At 47.3% G+C, this 21,062-nt stretch overlaps 1 protein-coding gene across 16 annotated transcripts in view; it reads right to left on the bottom strand.

Moving 5' to 3' along the window:
• Positions 1-21,062, bottom strand: part of PPFIBP2 (PPFIA binding protein 2) — a 170,256-nt gene that overhangs the window by 28,879 nt on the left and 120,315 nt on the right. For 11 of the 16 annotated variants that reach the window (XM_035704194.2, XM_025459347.3, XM_025459354.3 and 8 more), the window contains 14 exons: positions 20,853-20,928; positions 19,689-19,792; positions 17,673-17,740; positions 16,018-16,075; positions 15,069-15,110; positions 11,689-11,827; positions 10,453-10,485; positions 9,918-10,059; positions 9,162-9,290; positions 2,529-2,679; positions 2,120-2,231; positions 1,823-1,911; positions 1,402-1,524; positions 103-228 (listed from right to left, as the gene is read on the bottom strand). In XM_035704194.2, the coding sequence (XP_035560087.1) occupies positions 103-228; positions 1,402-1,524; positions 1,823-1,911; positions 2,120-2,231; positions 2,529-2,679; positions 9,162-9,290; positions 9,918-10,059; positions 10,453-10,485; positions 11,689-11,827; positions 15,069-15,110; positions 16,018-16,075; positions 17,673-17,740; positions 19,689-19,792; positions 20,853-20,928 (1,392 nt within the window). The remainder of the gene's footprint in view (positions 1-102; positions 229-1,401; positions 1,525-1,822; positions 1,912-2,119; positions 2,232-2,528; positions 2,680-9,161; positions 9,291-9,917; positions 10,060-10,452; positions 10,486-11,688; positions 11,828-15,068; positions 15,111-16,017; positions 16,076-17,672; positions 17,741-19,688; positions 19,793-20,852; positions 20,929-21,062) is intronic. The other 5 variants (XM_025459350.3, XM_025459352.3, XM_025459356.3 and 2 more) reach the window with 2 other exon arrangements.

Here is a 21,062-nt window from a genome sequence, read left to right as displayed (position 1 = left end):
CAACTGACATAAGGGCTACTGGTATTTTTTTATTGGGATTTATGTCTAGCCATTAAGAAATAAGTTTCTGAATATCCCAGTTTACACTGAAGAGCCACTCACAATGAGGCCTCCATGGACACCACTCCCACGAAGGTTGGGCGCGTACTCCGCCAGGTCCACGGATCGCAACCACTCCATCACCCTGTGGTTGGACCACTGCACAACTTCTGAAGGAGAAAGGTTACTCTGTGAGAGGGAGAAGGAGAGTGAAAAAGTTAGGTCTCATAGGTCCTACCCATGGTCCTCTGTGGGGCCAGCCTCTGTGAATAAGCCTGCCCCAGATGCCTAACCAGAAGACAACCCTCATGCCCAGAGAGCCAGGCAGCCAGCCTAGCCACCTGGGGGCCTTCCCAGTTTCCAAGATATAGAACTCTCATGGAATCTAGCAAGATCTTCTACACTGAAATATCTGATCCCAGAATCCTGAGACTCATTAATTCTCTCATTGGGACTAGTAAATGAAGGCACAGAGTCATTCATTCAGTGATTCAGAAGAACTCGAAAGAGGGCTATCATTTACGAGTTGAGTGTTTTGTAGACAAAAGCTCTCCCTGGTGTGGCCAAATGTTTCAGGGGAATACACATTAAGACACTTACACCCAAGTAGCATCTTAATCTTCAGAATGCTCAGCACTGTGCCTGACACACAGAAGGCATTCAAAACCTATTTGTTGAATAGGGAGAAAACGAGATGGAAGGTAGAGGTAGGAGTCTTTAATCCCTCAGGAAGAGGAGTTAGTCTTACAACGGGCTGATAGTTAGTTCCTAGGAACAGGAATATAGGGGTGTGGCCAGCAACTCTTTAGCTCTGGTGGCCTACAAGAGCTCCGAGCCATGTAGAGGGTGCCCCTCTGTACATTCCCCAGAATGTATGTTGCTGTGTCTACCTACACTATTTCTTCTCTTGTGAAACCTGATCACGATCCCCTGTGCATGTGGCACTGCAGGTCAGTTAATGTTGTATCTACGAGGAGGAAGATCTGAAATGTCTGGCTCCTGATGGGCTCTTCCCTCCTCTACTTTGATCCCATCTTTCCATTTTGCTTTCCCCTTCTCCTTTGCACCACTTGCTCATCATCTTTGATCCTTGTGATGGCTTTGAAAGACTTGTTGCTGCCTCTGGCCCCAAGCACGGGTGTCCCCAAGAGGGGTGGGAGCTTAGAGGTCTAGTGTCTGTTGTAGGACAGACAGGCCATGGGGGTGTCTAGCATACCATGAAGTGTTAGCAAAGGAAAGAATTCCAAGCACCCTGCTTCCAAAGGCAGCCATGCTGTGCTGAGGTCATTCTTGTTTTCTCGCACCTAATCTTGCAAGTGTCCCTACTCAGGGCTACCGGGATAGGTACTGTCCTGCCCTCACCTCATCAGCTGGCCGCCGGTGGAGGCAGTGGGGGTTGAACTTGTTGACATGCAGCACGTGAATGGCACATTTGATGCTGAGATGATGTAGTTGGCTGGTGACTTTTAAGAAGAGGAGATCATTCTGGAAGAGAGAAGTTTTGGTTGATAAACCAGAATCTTCAAAGCGGCTAAGATCCCTACATTTCCTTCACAGACCACACACAGACCAGTCTACCGCATCTCAGGAAGGTGCACATGGACACACCAGCAGCTTTTCTTAGCATGATGGTTCATACTCTGCTACCTTGGACCTCTTATGTGACTAACAATACTAATTTATAGAAGGAAGAGGTGGAATCGAGTTTAAAATAAGCACCCCAGGGATACCTGAGCTGTGTGCTTGTAGGGACAACCGAAGCATAGAAAGGGAAAATCCTCACCACAGTTAGGTACTGCAGCATTCGCCCATCGACTCTGGACTCATGAAATTGGTCTTTGTACTGCGGTAAGCCAATATCATCAAGCCAGCCTACAGAAACCAGAAGAAACAGGTGTGGTCGGGCTCATAAGAATGGGAGACTAGAATACAAATGCATAAAAAGCAACAAATGGTCATCTTGAAGGCCCAGCTGTATTCCCCATAAGGAACCTGCCCAGCTGCCTCTCCCAAGGAGAGCACAGTCTTTGAGGCATGCATTCACAGGCAAGCGACATGCATAAATACTGCCCGTCCTTACGTGTCACCCAGATGTGGTCCAGCAGCGCAGACTTCTCCTCCTGCTTGGTGTTGATGGCTTTCACAGCTAAAATCAGCTTTTTCCTGTGCAGAGGTTGCTTAATTCCTAACTCCTGGAATTGAAAGATGAAGACAGATGTGGACATCCAGCCGGCAGCTTGACCCTCAGAGGGCGTCATGTCTGGGTGGAGACAGTCCACCTGGGGGTGAGGGCCCTGGGATCAACCTACGGTGACAAGAGGAAACCTCCGCCTCCTCCACCTGCCCACATGTGCCTCTGTGTGTGTGTGTGTGTGTGTGCATGCGTGCATGCACGTGTAAGGGCAAGGGATTGGGGAGTAGGAGCCTCACCTCCCCAGACATTGGTTTGAGGAGAAATGGGAACCCCCTTCCCAGGGCTCAGCCTTTACCTTTTCCATGTCCTGAGGGGTAGCTGACAGCAAAGTGTGGCCAGAAGTCACCCACTGCCTGGCAAAGATCACGTACTGACCCAGCCCGAAGTCCTCCAGCCATGCACACACGCGCTCTGTGCTCCACTGGGCAAAAGGGGCACTGGCATCACTAGAAGCAGGAAAATAGCATGGTCCTGTTAGTGGGAGAGCCTGAGGCTGCATCTGGACATAACAGAGCCTCAGAAAAAAAAGGGAACCGTGTTTTAAACCATCCTGATCATGGGATCTAGCCATACAAAGTTCCGATACTCATTTGCAGTGGGCTCTAGAGTTTTCTATGGTAACACCTGGTCTGAATTTTGAATCTGCAGGGGCTGTGAGCACAGGCCCTCCTGTGGTCCTCAGGAGGCTGTATTTATGTGCCGGCAGTCCACTTCTCAGGCATACGTGCCACAAGCCCAGAAGCGTGCCTCATTAGGAGGATAACTGTGTCATCAACAGGATTTTTATGGATCAACACTGTTTTTAGGGAAATGCTTAGAAAACTAGGTCAGTTCTCTAACATTAGAAAAGAAAACCTTCTGAGCAGCTAATACTTCATTAATGAAACACTAGGGACATTCACGTTAAAGTCAATAAAGAGAATATTTTTAATCAGGACTGACAACACGGGTCTGAGAGCACAACCAGCCTAAGAAAGAAAAAGAAGGCTAGAAGGTAAAAGTAAAAGACAACCACTCTTCTCAGATGATGTACCTGCGTGCCTGGAAAACCTAAGAAAACTCAGTGAGGTGGCTAGTTCTAAAACACATATACTAGCTGCAGGACTTGTAGAACTAATAATAGCACACATACTAACATTTTTGTTAAAATAATTTTAAAATCCCATTTATAGCCATCAGAATTATAAAATGTCTAGGAGCTGCTTTCACCTGCAATGCCTGGGTCTTATGTAAGCGTGTGTGGGGATAAGAAGCGGTGCAGGGGGAGGTGGCGACTATAACACTCCATAGAGCAGCATCAAATCATGAATAAATGACAAGCTAGATCATGTTCCTAGACAGGATGGCTGGGTATTACAAAGCCATCCGTTTTGAAAGACATCAATTTTTCATTTAAGAGTGACTATAATGGCACACTGGAAACCTCCATGGAGTCTGAGGTGGGGAGGTTGACAAAGCAACTTTGTTCTTTGGAAGAAAAATAAACCACAGGATTTATGGAATGTAGAAAACTAGATAGTCTGTAAGGTTCCTTCCAGGAAAGTACCCCTAACATGCCCGTTAAAAATTTTTTTGAATGCCTGGTTGAGTTGTTCCTAAGGTGAAGGAGTTAAAAGACCAGAAGGACAAGAAAGCATGATTCTAGGTGCCCTGCGGTAAATACTGGCCACTTGGAGTAATGAGCTATGAGTAGATATGGATCCAGGTTTTGTGAGACTTAGAACTTTGTAAAATTTAGGGGGGCTTCTTCCAGAAAAGTACAAAATTTGAATATGGAATTATGAACAAATATTCATTTAGGATGAGAAATCACAAAAGGTTACACATTTAATTAAACTGAAAAAAAATCACGAAATATAGAAATATTTTTATTAATTCCTATTACAAGTTTGTTATCTTTGTCGATGTATTATATTATGTAAAATCAAGAAATTTTCAGCTTTTTCCAGTGTTTACACAGGATTCACTCTATATGAACAATAATCCAGGAACTTATTCACTATATTTGGAATGTATCTTTTGCATTTAATGAGTTACTGCTTTTGGTATGATCTGGAATTTTTTTTTTGTTCTTTGAGATACTAGTTTTTAAAAAAGCCAGTCAATTAACATATAGCATATTATTAGTTTCAGAGGTAAAGTTTAGTGATCCATCAGTTGCATATAATACCCAGGGCTCATTCCATCAAGTGCCTTCCTTTTTGCCCATCACTCAGTTACCCCATCCCCCCAACCCACCTCCCCTCCAGCAACCCTCAGTTTGTTTCATAGAGTTTAAAAAAAAAAAAAAAAGACCATAATAAACTTAAGATTATTTATTTGAGATAGAGAGCACGAGCGAGTGGGGAGGGGGAAACAGAGGAAGAAGGAAAAGCAGGCTCCCCACTGAGCAGCAAGCCTGATGCCTGCCCTGAGCGGAAGGAAGGCAGATGCTTAACTGACTAGGCCACCATGTGCTCCGATTTGTCTAATCTTAATGTCAGAATACTTTCAATTTTAAAAGTTCATTTTATCATTTCTACTTCACATTCTATTAGTTTGTTATTTCACTCATTTTCTTATTTCTGGAAATTGGTAAAAATAAATATTCAATATATAGGAGATTTCAGTTCTGAAGGACAGACATGTTTTTGAGATCATTTAAAAACCTTGGTCCTGGGCAGCCCAGGTGGCTCAGTGGTTTAGTGCCACCTTCAGCTCAGGGCCTGATCCTGGAGTCCCTAGGCTTGAGTCCTGCGTCGGACTCCCTGCATGAGGCCTGTTTCTCCCTCTGCCTGTGTTTCTGCCTCTCTCTCTCTGTGTGCCTCTCATAAATAAATAAATAAATAAATAAATAAATAAATGAAATGAAATGAAATGAAATGAAATGAAATGAAATAAAACAAAAACCTTGGTCGTGTACACCTTCTAGAGCTCTGGTGCTCATCTTCAACAGAATTCCCATGTCCTTCTTTATAAATTGTCTCCACCCTCCTACACCTTCGTTGTTCCTATAGTGGCAGATCCTGCTTTTCCACCCCCTTGCCCCTGTGAGTTGCTCTCAGTTCTAGGGTCTCCCAGGGCTATAGCTGAACATGCAATTAAGTAATTTAGAGAGGACAGAGAAGGTACCTTTCAGACAAAGCCAAAGCACTTGCTTTACTGACATGTTCCAAAACATCTTTCCAAATTGCAGTTAAAATGACGTAACAGATTATCAGATAGCCATCCCCATGAAAGAGAGAGAACATATGGTGCATTTATAATTGTATACACTTCATTAGTGTGTTTCTGACTAGAGAGAAGTTCTGTTTTGACTTAGCATCCAAGAGAACCAAATCCCTTGCCTGATCTAATAACTGGAAGAAGTTTTCACAGAATAGCTTCTGGTTTTATACATTTGAAATGTTTCTTTTCCGCTACCCCATACTTCTGATACTGAGTGCCGAAGCACACGTTGATACTAGGACATGATCTCCAATTTTGCATTTCTGTATCAGAGTGCTGGGCACATTGGCACATTGGGAGGTATCAGGAATCCTGGAAGCCATTTTTACACAGAACAGCTAGTCAACTAAACATGAAGTGACTGCAAACCACATATGCATAGCCCAGTAAATCCAGACGATATGGATACCCAAAACTCAACTTCCCCCTTAGCTAGATCCCTCAAATATCCCCATACTGCTCTTATGTCATCTGACAGAAGGCCATGTAGGTAGGCCAAGGGAAGGTAGGAGTAAAGAGTCAGCAGTCAAAAACTGGTTGTGTTAAAATACCTTATTTAGGAAAGTTTTGCAAAACACACGGCTCTGTCAGCACATTGATTGGACTCTCTCTATATCCTAGAAGACATTCAGGGTGTGAGTAAAGGAGCTCGAAGCTTAGACTTTCTCACATTCAGGATAAACCTGATGCCAAGAATACAGGAGAAAGGCAATAAAATAGTCTGATGGGAGACCTTCGTAGAGCTACAATCCCAAAGGGCAGGAAGACTCAGGAGGCCAACTTGGAAAATCCTTGCACAAAAATAAGATGCAGCCATGTGATCAACTCTGCCTGACTTCAACATTATACACTGCTTTTTTTTTGGAAAGATAAAAACACCTCTCACCATGTACCAAAATAAATCCCCAAATAGAGGATTCAAATAGTTTTTTTTTTTAAATCATCAAAAAAATTTAACATGAACGAAACCACAAAGGAGAAGTTCATGAACCTCATTATACATAAACATAAAATTCCATAAGTCAAAGTGTCACAGAATAAAGTAAAATTCTGCAGCAGGCCTAAAAAAAGAATTTATCACAAATATTAGACATAGTTTCATGTCTTACTCTATAGAGACCAGATAGGAATCTGTAGACAGACATTAGCAAAAAATGGCAAAAAATGCAGACAATTCATAAAAAGTAAAATGACAAACATCTGCAAAGTAAATTAACAACAAAATGTAATTTTTTTTGTGGGTGTGACAGGCACTCTGTAGAGCAGTGCTGACTGGAATGTACATCAGTAAAACCAGAGGAAAAAAAGACAATAAAATTCATTCTTCTATAACCTTGGAGAGGAGTCCTATGAAATGTCATTATCAAATATTATTTTAAAAAGAAATGTTTTCTTTTTTTTAAATTTTACTTATTTATTCATGAGAGACACACACAGAGAGAGGCAGAGACACAGGCAGAGGGAGAGGCAGGTTCCATGCAGGGAGCCTGATGTGGGACTTGATCCTGGGACTCTGGGATCACAATCTGAGCCAAAGGCAGACACTCCACCACTGAGCCACCCAGGCGTCCCCAAAAGAAATATTTCATTAGAAAAAAAGAGACTAGGGCTGGAGACTTTCTGTAACCAAGTACTTTTATAGTGATATTGGTGATGATACTTTGTAAGGCTATCCCTAAACATCTGTAAATACCAGAGGACGTTAGTTTATATCAAATTTCTGCTTATGAACAATAGAGGCCTTTCTTCTCTACCAGCAAATACATGGCCTTACCACCAGCACTGTTGGGATAAATGCAACAGTCTCCTCAGGACTTCTTTCCTTTCCCCTTCCTCATCCTTGATATGGTTAACAAACCACAAAGACATCAAAGCAGCCCTGTGGCTGGAAATGCAGTTTCTCCTTCAGCAGAGAAAGTTCCTGACTTTGGTTACCCCATCCCAAAATGGCTGGCAGAGGGTACATGGGTCCCCTAAACACACACTAAGGAAAAATGCCGAAGGGTCTGAGAGAAAGTTCTTCTACCCCTGCCAGTGAATCAATCCTAAAGAAATGGTCAGAATTGGAGCTAATGTTCATCATGCAAGCTTACTGTAGATTTTTTTCATCTCTGAAAAATCAGAAACAATTAAGTCTAAATTTAAAAATTGCTAATAAGTTAGAACGCTCTTATGGAATATACAAGCTTTCTTTGGCTCACATTTTCATGGCTCTGGATTGGTCTCTGCCTTCTCAGGCCATGTCCTTAGATTTACCGACCATTTATTTACATTTGTAACACCAATGCCTTGATCCTGAGAGAGCACGTACAGAAGTCTACATATCCCACATCTCTCTGCATGGCACTTGGAGGATACATCTGGGAACATCTATCAGAGTGCAAGTGGATCTAGAGAGGCCGCATGTCTCACACCCAAGCACACCTGGAAAGCCTAGAAACCTGGGGTGGCAGGGTGGGGAAGGGTAGTGTGCATCTGTGGGTTCCCTTTCTTAGAGGTGCAGGTCTGGGAACAATAGGATACTTTCAGGATACCTTCTCCTCTCATCACTGGGACTAGACTGGATTGTTTCTGAGAACTGATTATTTCAGTTGTGCCCATCTTATTCACTACCTGCATTTGGCACAGGTGTATGGCAATCTCAGAGGAATGAAATAGGAGTTAAATGTTACTTTTCACTGTTTGGTTAGATTTAAAATGTCATAATCCAATCCTGAGGAAAGCACCCAGACGTCTGATCTTGGCTGAGCAACTCAGACTTCAGGAGATAGTTACTGGAGATAATATTTCGTTGAAATTGTCTGATGGGAACAGGGGATCAGAGGATATAGAAACTGATTTTCCTTTTTTTTTTTTTTATAAGGTGATTTTCCTAAAACAAAGGAGTAAAGTTGCACCTGGGCAGGCCTGAGAGAGGCACACTTTCGCAGAATAGGGTGGCCCAAGGACAGGGGGCAGAGCCAGGAACTGGAAGGCATCTACCAGTGCAGTCAGGGCAGGCCAGGAAAAGTTTAACTCCTTTTCATGCTTTTTTATATGGGCGTGATGGGAGACTCATGCCAAAGTTTCCATTGTGGTTCCAGGGCACACACCCTCTACAACCCCTTTTCGCTAACACCCTTCAGCAAAGTGTGGTGCCTTGTCTTAGGAGAGATAATAGCAACATGGCCCTGCTCAGCCAACAGCCTTTGTGGAGGTCTGTGCAGTTGGGGGGACAAAGCCCTTCCTTACATCTACTAGAGGAAGACCACCGGTGAATGGCAGACTGCTGATGCTTGGCTTAGATGGGCAGTAGCACGTGCAATCCTCATATGAGGAGACTGAGGCATCAGAGAGGTTATAGAACATGGTTAAGCCTCGGTGCTAGGAATTGGTTGAGTGGACACTGCAACTCAGGTCTATGATTCCAGAATCTGTGCCATTCATGGCTGCACCAGAGCTTCTCAACCCAGCGTGCAGACGCACTGCTGAGAATGAATTACACCTGTGCAGAGCCACTGAGGTCCTTGGGGAGTCCAGAGGGCCCACCCCCCACGTTGGCTTGTAGGAAGCCTCTTGACTTTATTTCCGTGTGCCTGCAAAGCATGAGCAACGTCCCCTCATGCTATGCGGGAAAGGGGGAGCAGCTCTGCACTAGGACTCCTGCCTCCCATCTCTGGAGCATTCAGCCCCCTGGCCAAGATCTCATGGTTTTCTGTGGATGGACTGGAGGGAGCCTTACCTTTTCTGACCTTTGGAGTCTCTGGTCCTAGAGAGCCTAGGCCCTGCAGTGGCCCGGAGCCCACCTCGTCGAAACTCTGCCATCCCCGGGGCATCAGTGTTGAAGTTCCCGGACTGAGTTCTTCGGATTCTGTGTGGAGAGGAGTCCGTGGAGACCGTCAGGGGGCAGGCCTGGAAGCGTGTAGGCAGTGTACTACCCCTCTTTGCAGGGCCACACCAGCTGGACCCTGACTCTCCATGGCACTGCCGCCCAGGGCCTCTGCAGAGGTCAAGGATCATGGCCTATGACAGCTCCCCAGACCCAAGCCTCAATTCTCATTCTGCCTCTGGGATTTGGGGCACAGCCTGAGGGGTCCAAGTGAGGAGTGATGCCTGGTAGGTGGCCCTTTTCTACCACATTTCACACCCTGAGTCAGTGGGGTCAGCAAGTCCTTCCTCAGACACAGACTGACCCCTCGGCAGGAAGAAATTGCTCTCATCCATGTGTCTCTCCCAAAGTCCATGTGGTGTAAGCTGCAGAGAATGTGCTTGGGGGTCATGGGAAGGATGGGTGGAATGCAGGGCAGGGAAGGCATCTGCTACATTTAATGTTCTCCTCCTCTGGCCCCTCAAAGAGAGCTCAAATTCTTCCAATAGCCATTCTGTTTCTACTGCTGTTCCAACATCAAATTAAACAGGAGGCTATTGTAGTCCTTTGCCCATTCAAGAAGAATCTTAATTTTAAGTGATGTAATTAGGATCACCACCATCAACTTACTTTCCCCAGAACTTCCTGATGCCTTTGGGGCTCCGTTTACTATCTGGCGTTAGGGGAGACTGGGGGCTTGAGTCAGTGCCCGATGACGTGGAGGACAGGTCGTTGACCACGGCAGTGTCGTCCCAACCACTTTCTGTATCTCCTGAGATGGAAAGAATGGAATGGGGTGTGAAGGACAGGAAGGAACATGACCTTGGGCAACCTCCTCCCCAGGCCAGGGCCATCCTTCAGGGGGCAGAACTTTACACCTCCATCTCAGAGACCAGCAGGGGGCTCAGGTACACTCTAGGTTCTCTCTCTGAGGACTGGACAGGTTAAGGTTTCAAATTTGGGTGAGCTAATGTCTTCAAGTGCTGAAGACTAGGGGGTCCAAGTACTTGCAGGTAACTCCAACATGGAGCTTCCTCCTTTCCCCAAGGGAGATGCAGGAATGCAGGCGGAAGGAGGACTTGGCTGAACGTTCTGGAAGGGGAGGGTGTCAGGGTTGGGAAACATGGGCATCTCACTCTCCACCTCACCTGGAAGGGTACAGTACCTAATACGGGGGCACTGACACTCCGGCCACGATCTCCAGCCAATCAAGAAGCAGAGAAGCCACATGAAGAAGCAAGAGAGGCCAAAGTCCAGCCCAACAGAGTTATAGGGAAGCAAAGAAATAAACAAAAGAGTCATCGAGCAAAAGAGAAAAACTCAAACAGAAAGAAAAATAATCCCGTAAGAAAAGAAGGGAGAAACAGGGAGTGAACTTGGCCCATAGGGTCAGTACAATGAGAGAAGGCCTCCTGTGAGGGGACCAATTACTCCTGGGGCCACTTCCTGGCAGTCTGAGGTGTCCATACACACGTAGGAAGAGGGAGGGAGAGCAACAGGGGCTCATATACCCGGCCACATGCAGCTCTTGTGTAGCTGCCAGGGCTCCCTCACATCAGACTAGAATGGTCTGAAGCAGTTGCAAGTGCAGAGTCTCAGTGTTACTAGAACAGATACATTCAAGAGCTTATCTGGAGTTCCTGCAGCCAGAGGCAGAACTGGCCAAGGGCAGAAGCCAACACATGGGCTGGCTCAGGGAACTACCAAGGATGAGGAGGAGGGTAGGGAGAGCTCTGCAGGGACCAGAACGTTTCCTCCTAGGCTCCACTGATCTGCTGTTCTTGAGGAAAGATGGCCTACTCTGCATGAAAAGCAGCAAAGATCTCCATGATCCCAGGCCCTAAGCACCAAAAGGGTATCTATGGATGGACATCCTTGCCCACTGTCCACTCCATTTCCCTAAGGAAACACTCTCCCTGGGAAGAGCACATAATATCATCCTACTGGTAATAGGGACGCTGCAAGAGGAAGGCAGAGACAGGAGAGAGAAGATCAGGATGACAGAGGAGGAGGAGGGAGGGAGGGACAGGAGGGATGCTGTGGGGGGAGGGGGGCTAAGAGGGAGAGAACAGAGGAATGAAGGGAAAGACACGAAGGGCCAGGAGAGGAGGACAGGAAGAGGGCAAATGGGGGTGGAGTGATTGCAGAAAGAAAGGGCAGGCTCATAGCCTGGGTTTCTGGCACTCTCTAGGGCTTACCAAAGGAAACAATGTACCCAGAAAGGGAGCCATGGTCTTTGCAAGTGAGGCCACCCAGAGGGACGACTTGTCCCGTCCACCCACCCTCACCATCCTCCAACCATGGGCCACGGCAGTCGGGGCAAAGACCTTTGCAATAACAATAACTGAAAGTGCCAAGGCCACCGCCCAGGGGCTGCCGGCCCAGAGGCCTGGATACTCACTCAGCCTCAGCAGGCTGCTCCCTGCAGGGTCCGGCTGGGAGGCAGTGGGAGTCGACCTGGCAGCCTCTCCATTGGGTGTGGCTCCGGAAAGCTTCCCAGGTAACGTGGGGTATTTGTGCTCCACCAGGAAAGGGCTGTCCTATTGGAAGGAGAGAAGGAGACGTGTTGGAGCAACTTATCAGCCTCAAATGCAAACCCAGGTAGGAAATCTTCGGATGCAGGGACAACTCAGTTTTCCAAGAGCCATTTTTCACTTAGGCCAACTCAAAGGCCTTTCAAAGATCATTTAGTCCAGGCAAAGGGACCAGAGTTCTGAGAATGAGACTTGCCCAAGGTCCACGCAAGGAGATAGGGACAGAGTCAGGCCCAAACCCAGGGCTGACTACAACTGACCCTAAATGGGAAGTAGAAGTGTCTTGCAAAGGGGACCCTTTGCCATTTGGCCTGCTGCTTGGACACTCAGCGAACTAACAGCTATGAGTTGCCCGTTGAATGTTTTGAATTAACAAACCCAAATTCTAGTAAAGGGTATATCTGTGGCTTTATTATATGTATTTATAATATACATCATGTACAAATTATATTTATGTATTATAATAACAGTTATTTTGAAAACTACCAGCTTAAGGCAAAGCAAGAAGGCACACACTCACTCGGGACATGACAAGAGAAAACAGGCCACGTATGAGGTTCAGCCCCAGTGTGCACACACCTTGGCTATAGAAAGGGTGCCCCGAAAAACAAGATAATGTAAAGGGAAAAGAATTGCACTTATTTGGTGCAAGATGGACATAATGCAGTCAGAGAAAAACAAATACCATATGATTTCACTCATATGTGGAATTTAAGAAATAAAACAAATCAACAAAGTGAAAAAGAGACCAACTAAAAAACAGACTCTTAACTCTAGAGCACAAACTGGTGGTCACCAGAGGGAAGGTGGGTGAGGGGAGGGGGAAACAGGTGATTGGGATTAGGAAGACACTTATCACAAGGGGCGATGAGTAATGTATATACAATTACTGAATCACTACATTGTACACCTGAAACTAATATAACACTGTATGTTAACTATATTGGATTTTTTTTTTTTTAAGAGAAAGGACACAATGGCCCTTAAACCCACGAACCTAGGGGAAACCCAGTGGAATGAATTTGAGTAAAAAGAGAAAATGAAGCCACATTACCAAGGAAATCGTCTGTGGATGACTTGATTGGGCCCAGAAGAAAAGTCATACAAAAGCTCTGATTTCAAAATGGACAAGTCAGAAAAGTAATGGAGAGTTTAATGACTGACACATCTTTTCATTTAGGTAAAAGCCAAGTAATCCAGTGAATTTCTGAATTCAGTGTGCTTACCAACACATGTCCTAGAAATTGTTTGAAATCCAACTCCTTCCTTCACTGAACGTGGGCTACTAACCCCTATAAATAAGCTCAGAAAGGAGAGACGTGAAAAAAAAAAAAGTAGACGAAATCTCCAGGAAGCCTGAAAGAACTGGCTGGGGAAGTAGCAATAATCAGAACCTCAAGATAGGGAGCCCGAGTGATTTTTAAATTCATGATGACCCATGAGGGAGAGATTGGACCTGGTTAGACCAACAGTGTGCAAATGCCAGTCCTTGCGCCAGCTGCTCCATAGTCACCCGGGACACTCGTAAAGACAGAGCTCCCCAGATGCACCTGGTCCTGTGAAGCTCCTTCTGGGAGTGCACCCTGAGTGTATTTATTATTATGATGATGATGATGATGATGATGCATGAGAGACACAGAGAGAGGCAGAGACATAGGCAGAGGGAGAAGCAGTGTCCCTGCAGGGAGCCTGATGCAGAATTTGACTCCAGGACCCCGGGATCACAACCCAAGCTGAGCCAAAGGCAGACGCTCAACCACTGAGCCACCAGGTACCCTGAGTGTCCATATTTTTAACAGGCATTTCAGATTACTCTGATGCACAGTCAGAGCTGGGAGCATGGCCTGTGAGCAAGGCAATGTTCGAAAAGGCTTAGGGAACTATGACTCTGGGATCCCCATCACATAGGAATTAGGGGAGTAGGGAAGGGCTCTCAAAACCAGATTTCTGGTTGCATCGTCACACGCAACCCCCCTTAGACAGGGCAGAGATGACAGAGGCTGCCGACAAGGGCTGCCCTGGGTGCTTGCTGAGGATCTGAGAGGGAAAGAGGCAGAACTGAACCTAAGCATGGGTGGCCCAGACCTATAAGAAAGATGACAAAAGGAATCGAGGGCAACAGAAATGATTCTCAGCTCTGTTCAGCCAAGGACAGCTGGGAAGAAAGGACTCATCACTGGAGAAGGTCAAGGTCAGGAGAGGACACACAAGGAACAGAAGAATAAGGCTTGTTGTGGGGGAGTGGAAATCCCAGCTGCCTTACATTGGAATGGAGAGGCAGCGCACCAGAGTGGCAAGAACACGGGTTTTATATCGGATGGGCTCAGGCGAAGCTCTACCCCTTTAGCCTCGAGAACCTGTTTTATTGTTTCTCAATAGGAAGGATTCCTGCCTCGGGCCGAGCATACCAGCACGGCACAAAAATGATCCTGTGCCAGGGGCCTGGAGTGACAGCAGTAACTACCAGAGCAGGCCCTAGGTCAAGGAAGGCACCCATCAGACCCTATCTAGAATATGGTGCTCCAGGGTGGTCCAGGGTACCAGTTAGAGAAACCGGTGCTGACCTCAGGAGACCGAATAGGATCTTTAAAGGCTTGTGATCTGCGCACAGGAGAAGAGGATGTTCCACTCAGAGAGGGCCTGAGGAACTCAGATTCTGGAGCTGTCAGAGCAGGGGAGACGGGTGCATTCCAGGGGCTCCAAAGGGAGAGCCGGGATTGGCGGGTGTACACTCTAGGGAAGTCCAGCAGATGCGTCTAATAGAGCTGGGAAAGAGTATAGTCTTATGAGGTAGTGAGCCCTCGGTCACAGAAGCAAGGGCCAGACACCAACGTGAGGGGCTGCCACGGAAAGATTCTTGCATCTGTGGCTGAGCGCGTCCCCGTGTTTAACCACGACATCAGCACAGAAAGGATGGGAGCTGTCGCGCCCCTCTGGCTGTGGGTGGAAATCCTAGCATCCCCCTTCCCGGCAGTCAGATTGGCAATGCCTTGTTAAAGCTGAGTTTTTCTGAGCCTGTAAAATGGAGGAGACAATAATAAATCCTACCCCACAATGGGGTGAAGTCACGCCACACAGAGGGGTGTGCATAAGCAGAAAATGGGAGAGGAAGCTTTGTCTTTCCTCCTGCGCTCTTGTCCCGTTAATGAATGCATTTTACAGTTGCCAAAGCTATAACCTGCTCGGTGAAAAGACTCCAGCAGACATGTGACCAGAAATGCAGGAGAGGGACATGCAGTTTCCATACCTTGGGTTCTACCAGTGGGGAGATCTGGTTCCCGTTGACACACTACGCAGTGGCAAGAAGGATTTCAATCCCATGGAGAGAGAGAGACCTGTATTAGTCGCAAACAACCACCTAGGACCACCTGCCGGCTGCAAGGCTCATTCCCTCCCTCCCCATCTTTGCCAGGTAATCACCATCCACGGAAGGAACAGAGATCCCTGTCCAATTCATGGACAGATGTTCTGGGCAGCTGCCAGCGACCAGAGAGCCAGAGGCACCGGATCACAGGGCAGAGCCACCGAATGGGCCCTGTGGCTCCTGCCAGTCCAGCCTTCATTGGTTTCCTTTGTAATTGCCAGCGCTGGTACGCCGCTCAGACCAAGGGTTGCATGCGGCAGGTGTCCATAAAGGTGCTCTGTCAGGGAAGGAGCCCTCATCTCCAGGGACCCTGTCACCTACCCCTCTAGCACTGGGGTTACCCATGTGGTCAAGGGTTGCTCTCAAATAAGGGGTCACAGAGCCCTCCTCACATCTTTCTAGGCTCTTAAAAAAGCTTCCTCTCTAATCTCCTAAATTATCTCATGACTCATCAACTTAATCCACATTATCTCTTCATTCAAAATCTCCACAATGCTCCCAGAGTGGCTCTGGGGATATAAGGCCAGGATTCAAGACCAGGGTTTGATCTGACTCATGGCTCTGAATTTATATTCTCCTACTCCCCGTGCCATATCCCAAAGCCTGCCTGTGCCCACTTCTACATCTTCTCTGTCAACTCCAGGCAGCATTTCCTGCCCCTGCCCTGCCTCTACGATGCCTCGGGCCACATCTGATTGGTTTTCTCAAAATGTTCATGTAATTCCTGCCTCCCTGTCAGCTATAGAAAGCCCTCTATAGGGGGGGACCTGTCTGTCACAGAACTGCTGGGTGAGTAAGTCAGGAGTCTTTATGGAGAGACCAAGAGGCTGACCTTGTCCACAGATTCACTTCTCAGGTCTTCTAGACTACAGGAGAGTTTTTTCTGAGCTCTGGAAAAACACAAAAGAAAGTTAACAAACAGTTACTAGAGAAGGTGTGTCATTTGCGCACAGAACATTCCGAGTTGTCCAGTTTACCAGTTGTCTGTTAAGTGAGTTTAGGATGAAGGTCAGGGAAAAACCATCCTCTCATCACAATCACTACATAGGAGACTGGCCCATCCCGGGGGATAGCCTGGTCAGACAACATATTGCTGAGGGCATGAGGGCATCACTTAAATCCAAATCAAAGGACCTTGGCATTCCCTGAAAGTCTAGAATACATTCAATTCTGTTACATTAATGGGAGCTAATTGTTATGTAGTCATAAAAGAAGGCTCTGTAGAGTCAAAAGACAGGAAAGGTGCCAACACTGCCTTGTCCGTGAATCTAAGACGGAATCCAGGGAGAAAGGAGCTGTACCACATGAGAGTGAAAATGAGCACATCAGCCAGGCACAGCTCCAGAACATCACCTGCTGGATCTTCCAACCCTTTGCTCCAGCTCCATATACCCTCACTAGTCTGTTCAGAGGAATTTGCTTTTTCAGAGATTATTTTGCAGAGAAGGGCACCAATTGTATAGAGAAGAGGCAATGCCACCAGTGGTCATAAGGGTTATTTTGTGACAAGTCTCCTGGCAGTGTTATTTCTCAGTTCATATGAGTAAAGCAGAATCTCTTGGCACATTGGTCTCCTATGAGCCTGGTCAGTGTGAGTTAGTCAGTGTTGACTTCCTCCTGAGTGAACTCATAAACTGAATTTCTTATTGTGCAAAACCTACTGGTCAGTTGCTGTCTTTGACACTGATAGTTTTTCTCTAGGGCTAAAGGCTGAGGGAAACAGTGTGGCTCTCTAGAAAGTGGGGTCCTGAGCATGTAAGTTCTGGACTCTTAGCGCCATTCTGGGGAAGCTTCCATCATACTTATGGCCAATTTCCCCAGATACCCTCACTGAAAGACAGTCTGCTCTTGGCAGTGGAGCCTCTATGTCTCCATTACATGGGGCCCAACTTGGAAGTGTATTCTAAATTATTGACATAGGAAGCTAGAAATGGGTTCATTTTCGAGGGAACCAGACAGGTGGCAGCCAGGTGATCCTATGGGCCAGCCCGTTATAATTGCTTCCCCAAAGCAATTAATCAACCTCCCTGTAGGAGAAATGGCTCTCCCTGGGAAGCCTGGACTGTCACAGGGCTCTAGGGATCCTGAGAGCAGGAAGGACTCTCAAGAAGAGCTGATGAAAACGAGACCTATGTCATGGCATACTCCCAGCCCCGAGGAGCCACTGGTGGGCACAGACAACCTACAGCCACCTCTCCTTTGAGCCTCCAAGCCCTGGTCAGGTCTACTCTCAGCGGCAATGGCCCAGACCCTTAGCCCATGGGAAGGGAAGTCTTTCTGTGGCCAGGGGAGGAAGGCACGGTTTGTGACTGCTCCGTAGCCAGGGCTACACTGTGGCCACTGCCAGGGTCTGGAGTGCTGCTCAGTGGAAGGTTAGGTGTGCCTAGGACATGGTGGCTGTGCTCACTATGCATGGCCAGTCCATGCAGGTGCCCTAAGAGGGGCCTGAGGGCACAGCAGCTCCAAGGAAATGATCAGGACTCCTACCTGGTTTCCAGTGATTTCTGCGGTAGTGGAGGTGGCCCCATGGTGGGAGAGCTACATCTTGGAGGCATCTGCACCAAAAAACAGAAGTCACTGTAGGGGGCAGTTACTGTCTGGAGACTTCCTACCATCCTTTCTCCTTGAGGAGTTCCACTTCCTCCTCTAGGTACAGCCAGGATGGCTGTGTCAGTATGGGTGCCTTGCTCTTTCAAGATGCCAAGGAGAAAGGAGTATTGGAAACCTGGGCCGACCTGCCTCTGCTCCCCAGACCTGCATCCATAACCCTGCAGTAGAGGCCTGACACCTGAACCCCTGGGAATCCTGTTTCTCCTGCCCTTTCTGAGCCAGGATGTTCAGCTTTTTCTTTCATTCAGGAAGCCACCACACACCCTTTCAAAAACATGCCTTCTTGGTGTAGGTTAGCCAGAGTCGATTTCATTTGCTTACAGTGAGAAACACTATAATTGATATATTCACTTAACAAACATGGGCAACATCTCCTGCCTGCCGGGCCCTGTGCTGTGTAGGCTAAGTGCTCCGTACACTAGACAGGCAGACAATTAGGATAAACGATCAGTATAGACATCCTTATGGTACTGATACCTATAATGCAGTATAGAGATACAGGGGAGGGAAGGATAGTTCAGAAAAGGGCTTCAGAGGGGAGAACATTTGAGAAATGAGAATGCACTTAGTGAAAAGGCTAAAAGGGAAGAGCATTTTTTAAAAATTTTTATTTATTTATGATAGTCACACACAGAGAGAAGCAGAGACACAGGCAGAGGGAGAAGCAGGCTCCATGCACTGGGGGCCCGATGTGGGATTCGATCCCGGGTCTCCAGGATCGCGCCCTGGGTCAAAGGCAGGCGCTAAACCGCTGCGCCACCCAGGGATCCCCTAAAAGGGAAGAGCATTACAGGTGGACCAAACATGAGTACTGGTGGTGTCTACGGAGGACACGGTTTGAAGTTTTCAGCATCAAGTACTAAGTGCAAAGATGATCTTTTTCTCTAGAGCCCAGTAAGTACCTTTTTGGTCTACTATAGGGAGAACCCTGGTATTATAATACAGTTGTCTGGGCTTTTTGGTCAGATGGATGGGAGTCTAATTCCAGGTGCTGCCATCTACCCACCATGTGACCTAAAGCAGATCATTACCCTCTTTGAGCCTCAGCTTCACAATAAAATAAGAATCCCGACAGTGTCGTGAGGAGAAATGAGGTGAGAGCCATGTACAGTGCTCATCACAGCGACCACACAGAGCTACCGAGTGCCAATCATTGGTACCGTATTGTTGTCAGCAGTCTGGAATGTTTGTCTGAGTTGGTGACACTTTTGCTCCTCCCTCAGAAAAGCTGAGCTAGACTCCTGAGATCCTCTTCGGTTTGGCCATGCTAGAGTTTCATGAACTTTTTAGATCCTGGGCTGAAGCCCCTTCTCCACCTGAGAAGAGATCTTTGCATTTATTTGCTCATTTGTATCTAGTCTAAATGCAGAGAGATTCATGTAATAGGACCAGCAAAAGAGAAAAGAAAATCTTCCTGCTGGTTATAGGGGCTGGAGGAGATGTCTGAAATAGGAACGGATCACTGCGACAGCTGGAGGTATTCCCCTCGACGAGCAAGACACATTCATTCATTCGACAAATATTTGCGTTCTCCTGGGCACCAGGCACTAACATAGATGCTGGAGAAACAGGGGGAAATGAAATGAAACCACCTGGGTCTCTGTTTATCTCCCAGATAGGAAAGATGAAAAGCATTAAGGAACTGGATTGAGAATTTCTGTCTTTGCAAGTCCAGTCTCTATGATGCCACCCCTCCCACTCTGAATGCAGGCCTGTACCTGGGTGCCCTCCACCCTCGGTGCTCTCCCCAAGGGCTGGGAGGACCGCTCCACCCACTTAGGTTCTCACCTGTCATGCTTTATACCTGACAGGTACCTAATTAGACCCTCTCCCAAGCTCTGTACAAGCTCCTAGGGCCTGCAGAAACCCCACATCATGGATGAAACACAGCACCTCTGGTTTAAATAATTCTTCGGGGCCTTTATTTGCAGTGCTCCACTTTCTGAAACTTCCCTCGAGTTCTTCTTCATTGCTTGAGAGAGTTCTTTCTGAGGGCCCTGGAAGCATGAATGCAGAAGAGGGTGGGGGTCATTACTGTGGGAGTTGTTCAGAAACCTGTAATGATGCAAAATTCTAACAGTCTTTCTCCTTCATGAAGAAAGCCTAAGGAAGATATAAAGGTACGTTAAGAGTGTGAGTCCTAAGATTCTTCAGGGGATCTGAAGAAGGGCCGTCATGAGGGTCATCTCAAGGGCAAAGCTCGTGGGTGGAACAGAGAGAGGGCAATCTCTACTTTCCCTCCCAAACCTCATTCCTTGGCCAGGCAATTAGGCTCTGACTTGACCTCAAAGACCAGAGGAAAACTGGGGCTGTGATATGTGTGCAGGATCAGCCAAAGCTCAGCTAGAATGACAGGTCTCTGAATACCCTCAGAGCAGCCCCCTCTTGCGAAGCAGGTGCTTTCCCAGGGCTGTGGTAGGAGCCCAGGTCAACGGCGTGGAGGTGAAGGCAGGCACCCGGCATCCGCCCTCCTGGGCTCGTATGAGCACTAATGCTGCCTGCGTGGTGCCTTCAGCCTGGCGGCAAGCATGAGACGCCGACAGCTCTCCCTGCCCTCTGCCTTCCTACGGGAACCCAGGCACCTAGAGACTCAAAGAAGGCTCCCCACGTGCCCTGGAAACCTGCTCGGGGAGCTTTTAGATTCCTCAGGAGGTGACAAGCTCGAATCCCCCGTGAGGGGTACTGAACTGATCTTTGGCTCAGGTTTGACTGCACTCACTGCCCCTAAGGGGTATCCAGGAAAGAACACATGGGAGACCTACAAGGACAGGGGATTCCCAAGGGCTCGCATCGATGGCTTTCTCTTGACTATCTGCTTAGTCCCTGGGAGCTCTGGACTGTCATCAGACATGTTTCTAGAAATCTAGAATCTAGACAGTTTCTAGAAATCAATAGCTGCTACCAATTTCCCACCGTCCAGGACAGTCTAACCAGCTCCATTCTCCAGCAGAGGATCATCCCCAAATAAAGAGGAGTCTCTGGTGAAATGCCCCTGGGTTTAATGCAGTAGATGGAATTCCTTTCTGGGAGAAAATGAAGAATCCTCCTTGCCCTCACCTTGAGTTGCCATCATCATCTCCTTCACCCTTCGGTACTGGTTTAGCAGCCCCGTGAGCTCCTCTATCCGACGGTCCTGTCAGTGTGAGAGCAGACCATATGTGAACACCACCACTGGCCCCTCAGACGACTTCTCGTGGGGGCCCACACTATGTTCTGGGCACACTGAGAAGATATGCTCTATGGAACTAAGGAATGCTTCAACGGGAA

The sequence above is a fragment of the Canis lupus genome, chromosome 21 (assembly GCF_003254725.2).
Source record: "Canis lupus dingo isolate Sandy chromosome 21, ASM325472v2, whole genome shotgun sequence".
Taxonomy (NCBI): Eukaryota; Metazoa; Chordata; class Mammalia; order Carnivora; family Canidae; genus Canis; species Canis lupus.
Note: the sequence above shows the minus strand (reverse complement) of the source record. Positions and strands in the feature narration are given on the sequence as shown.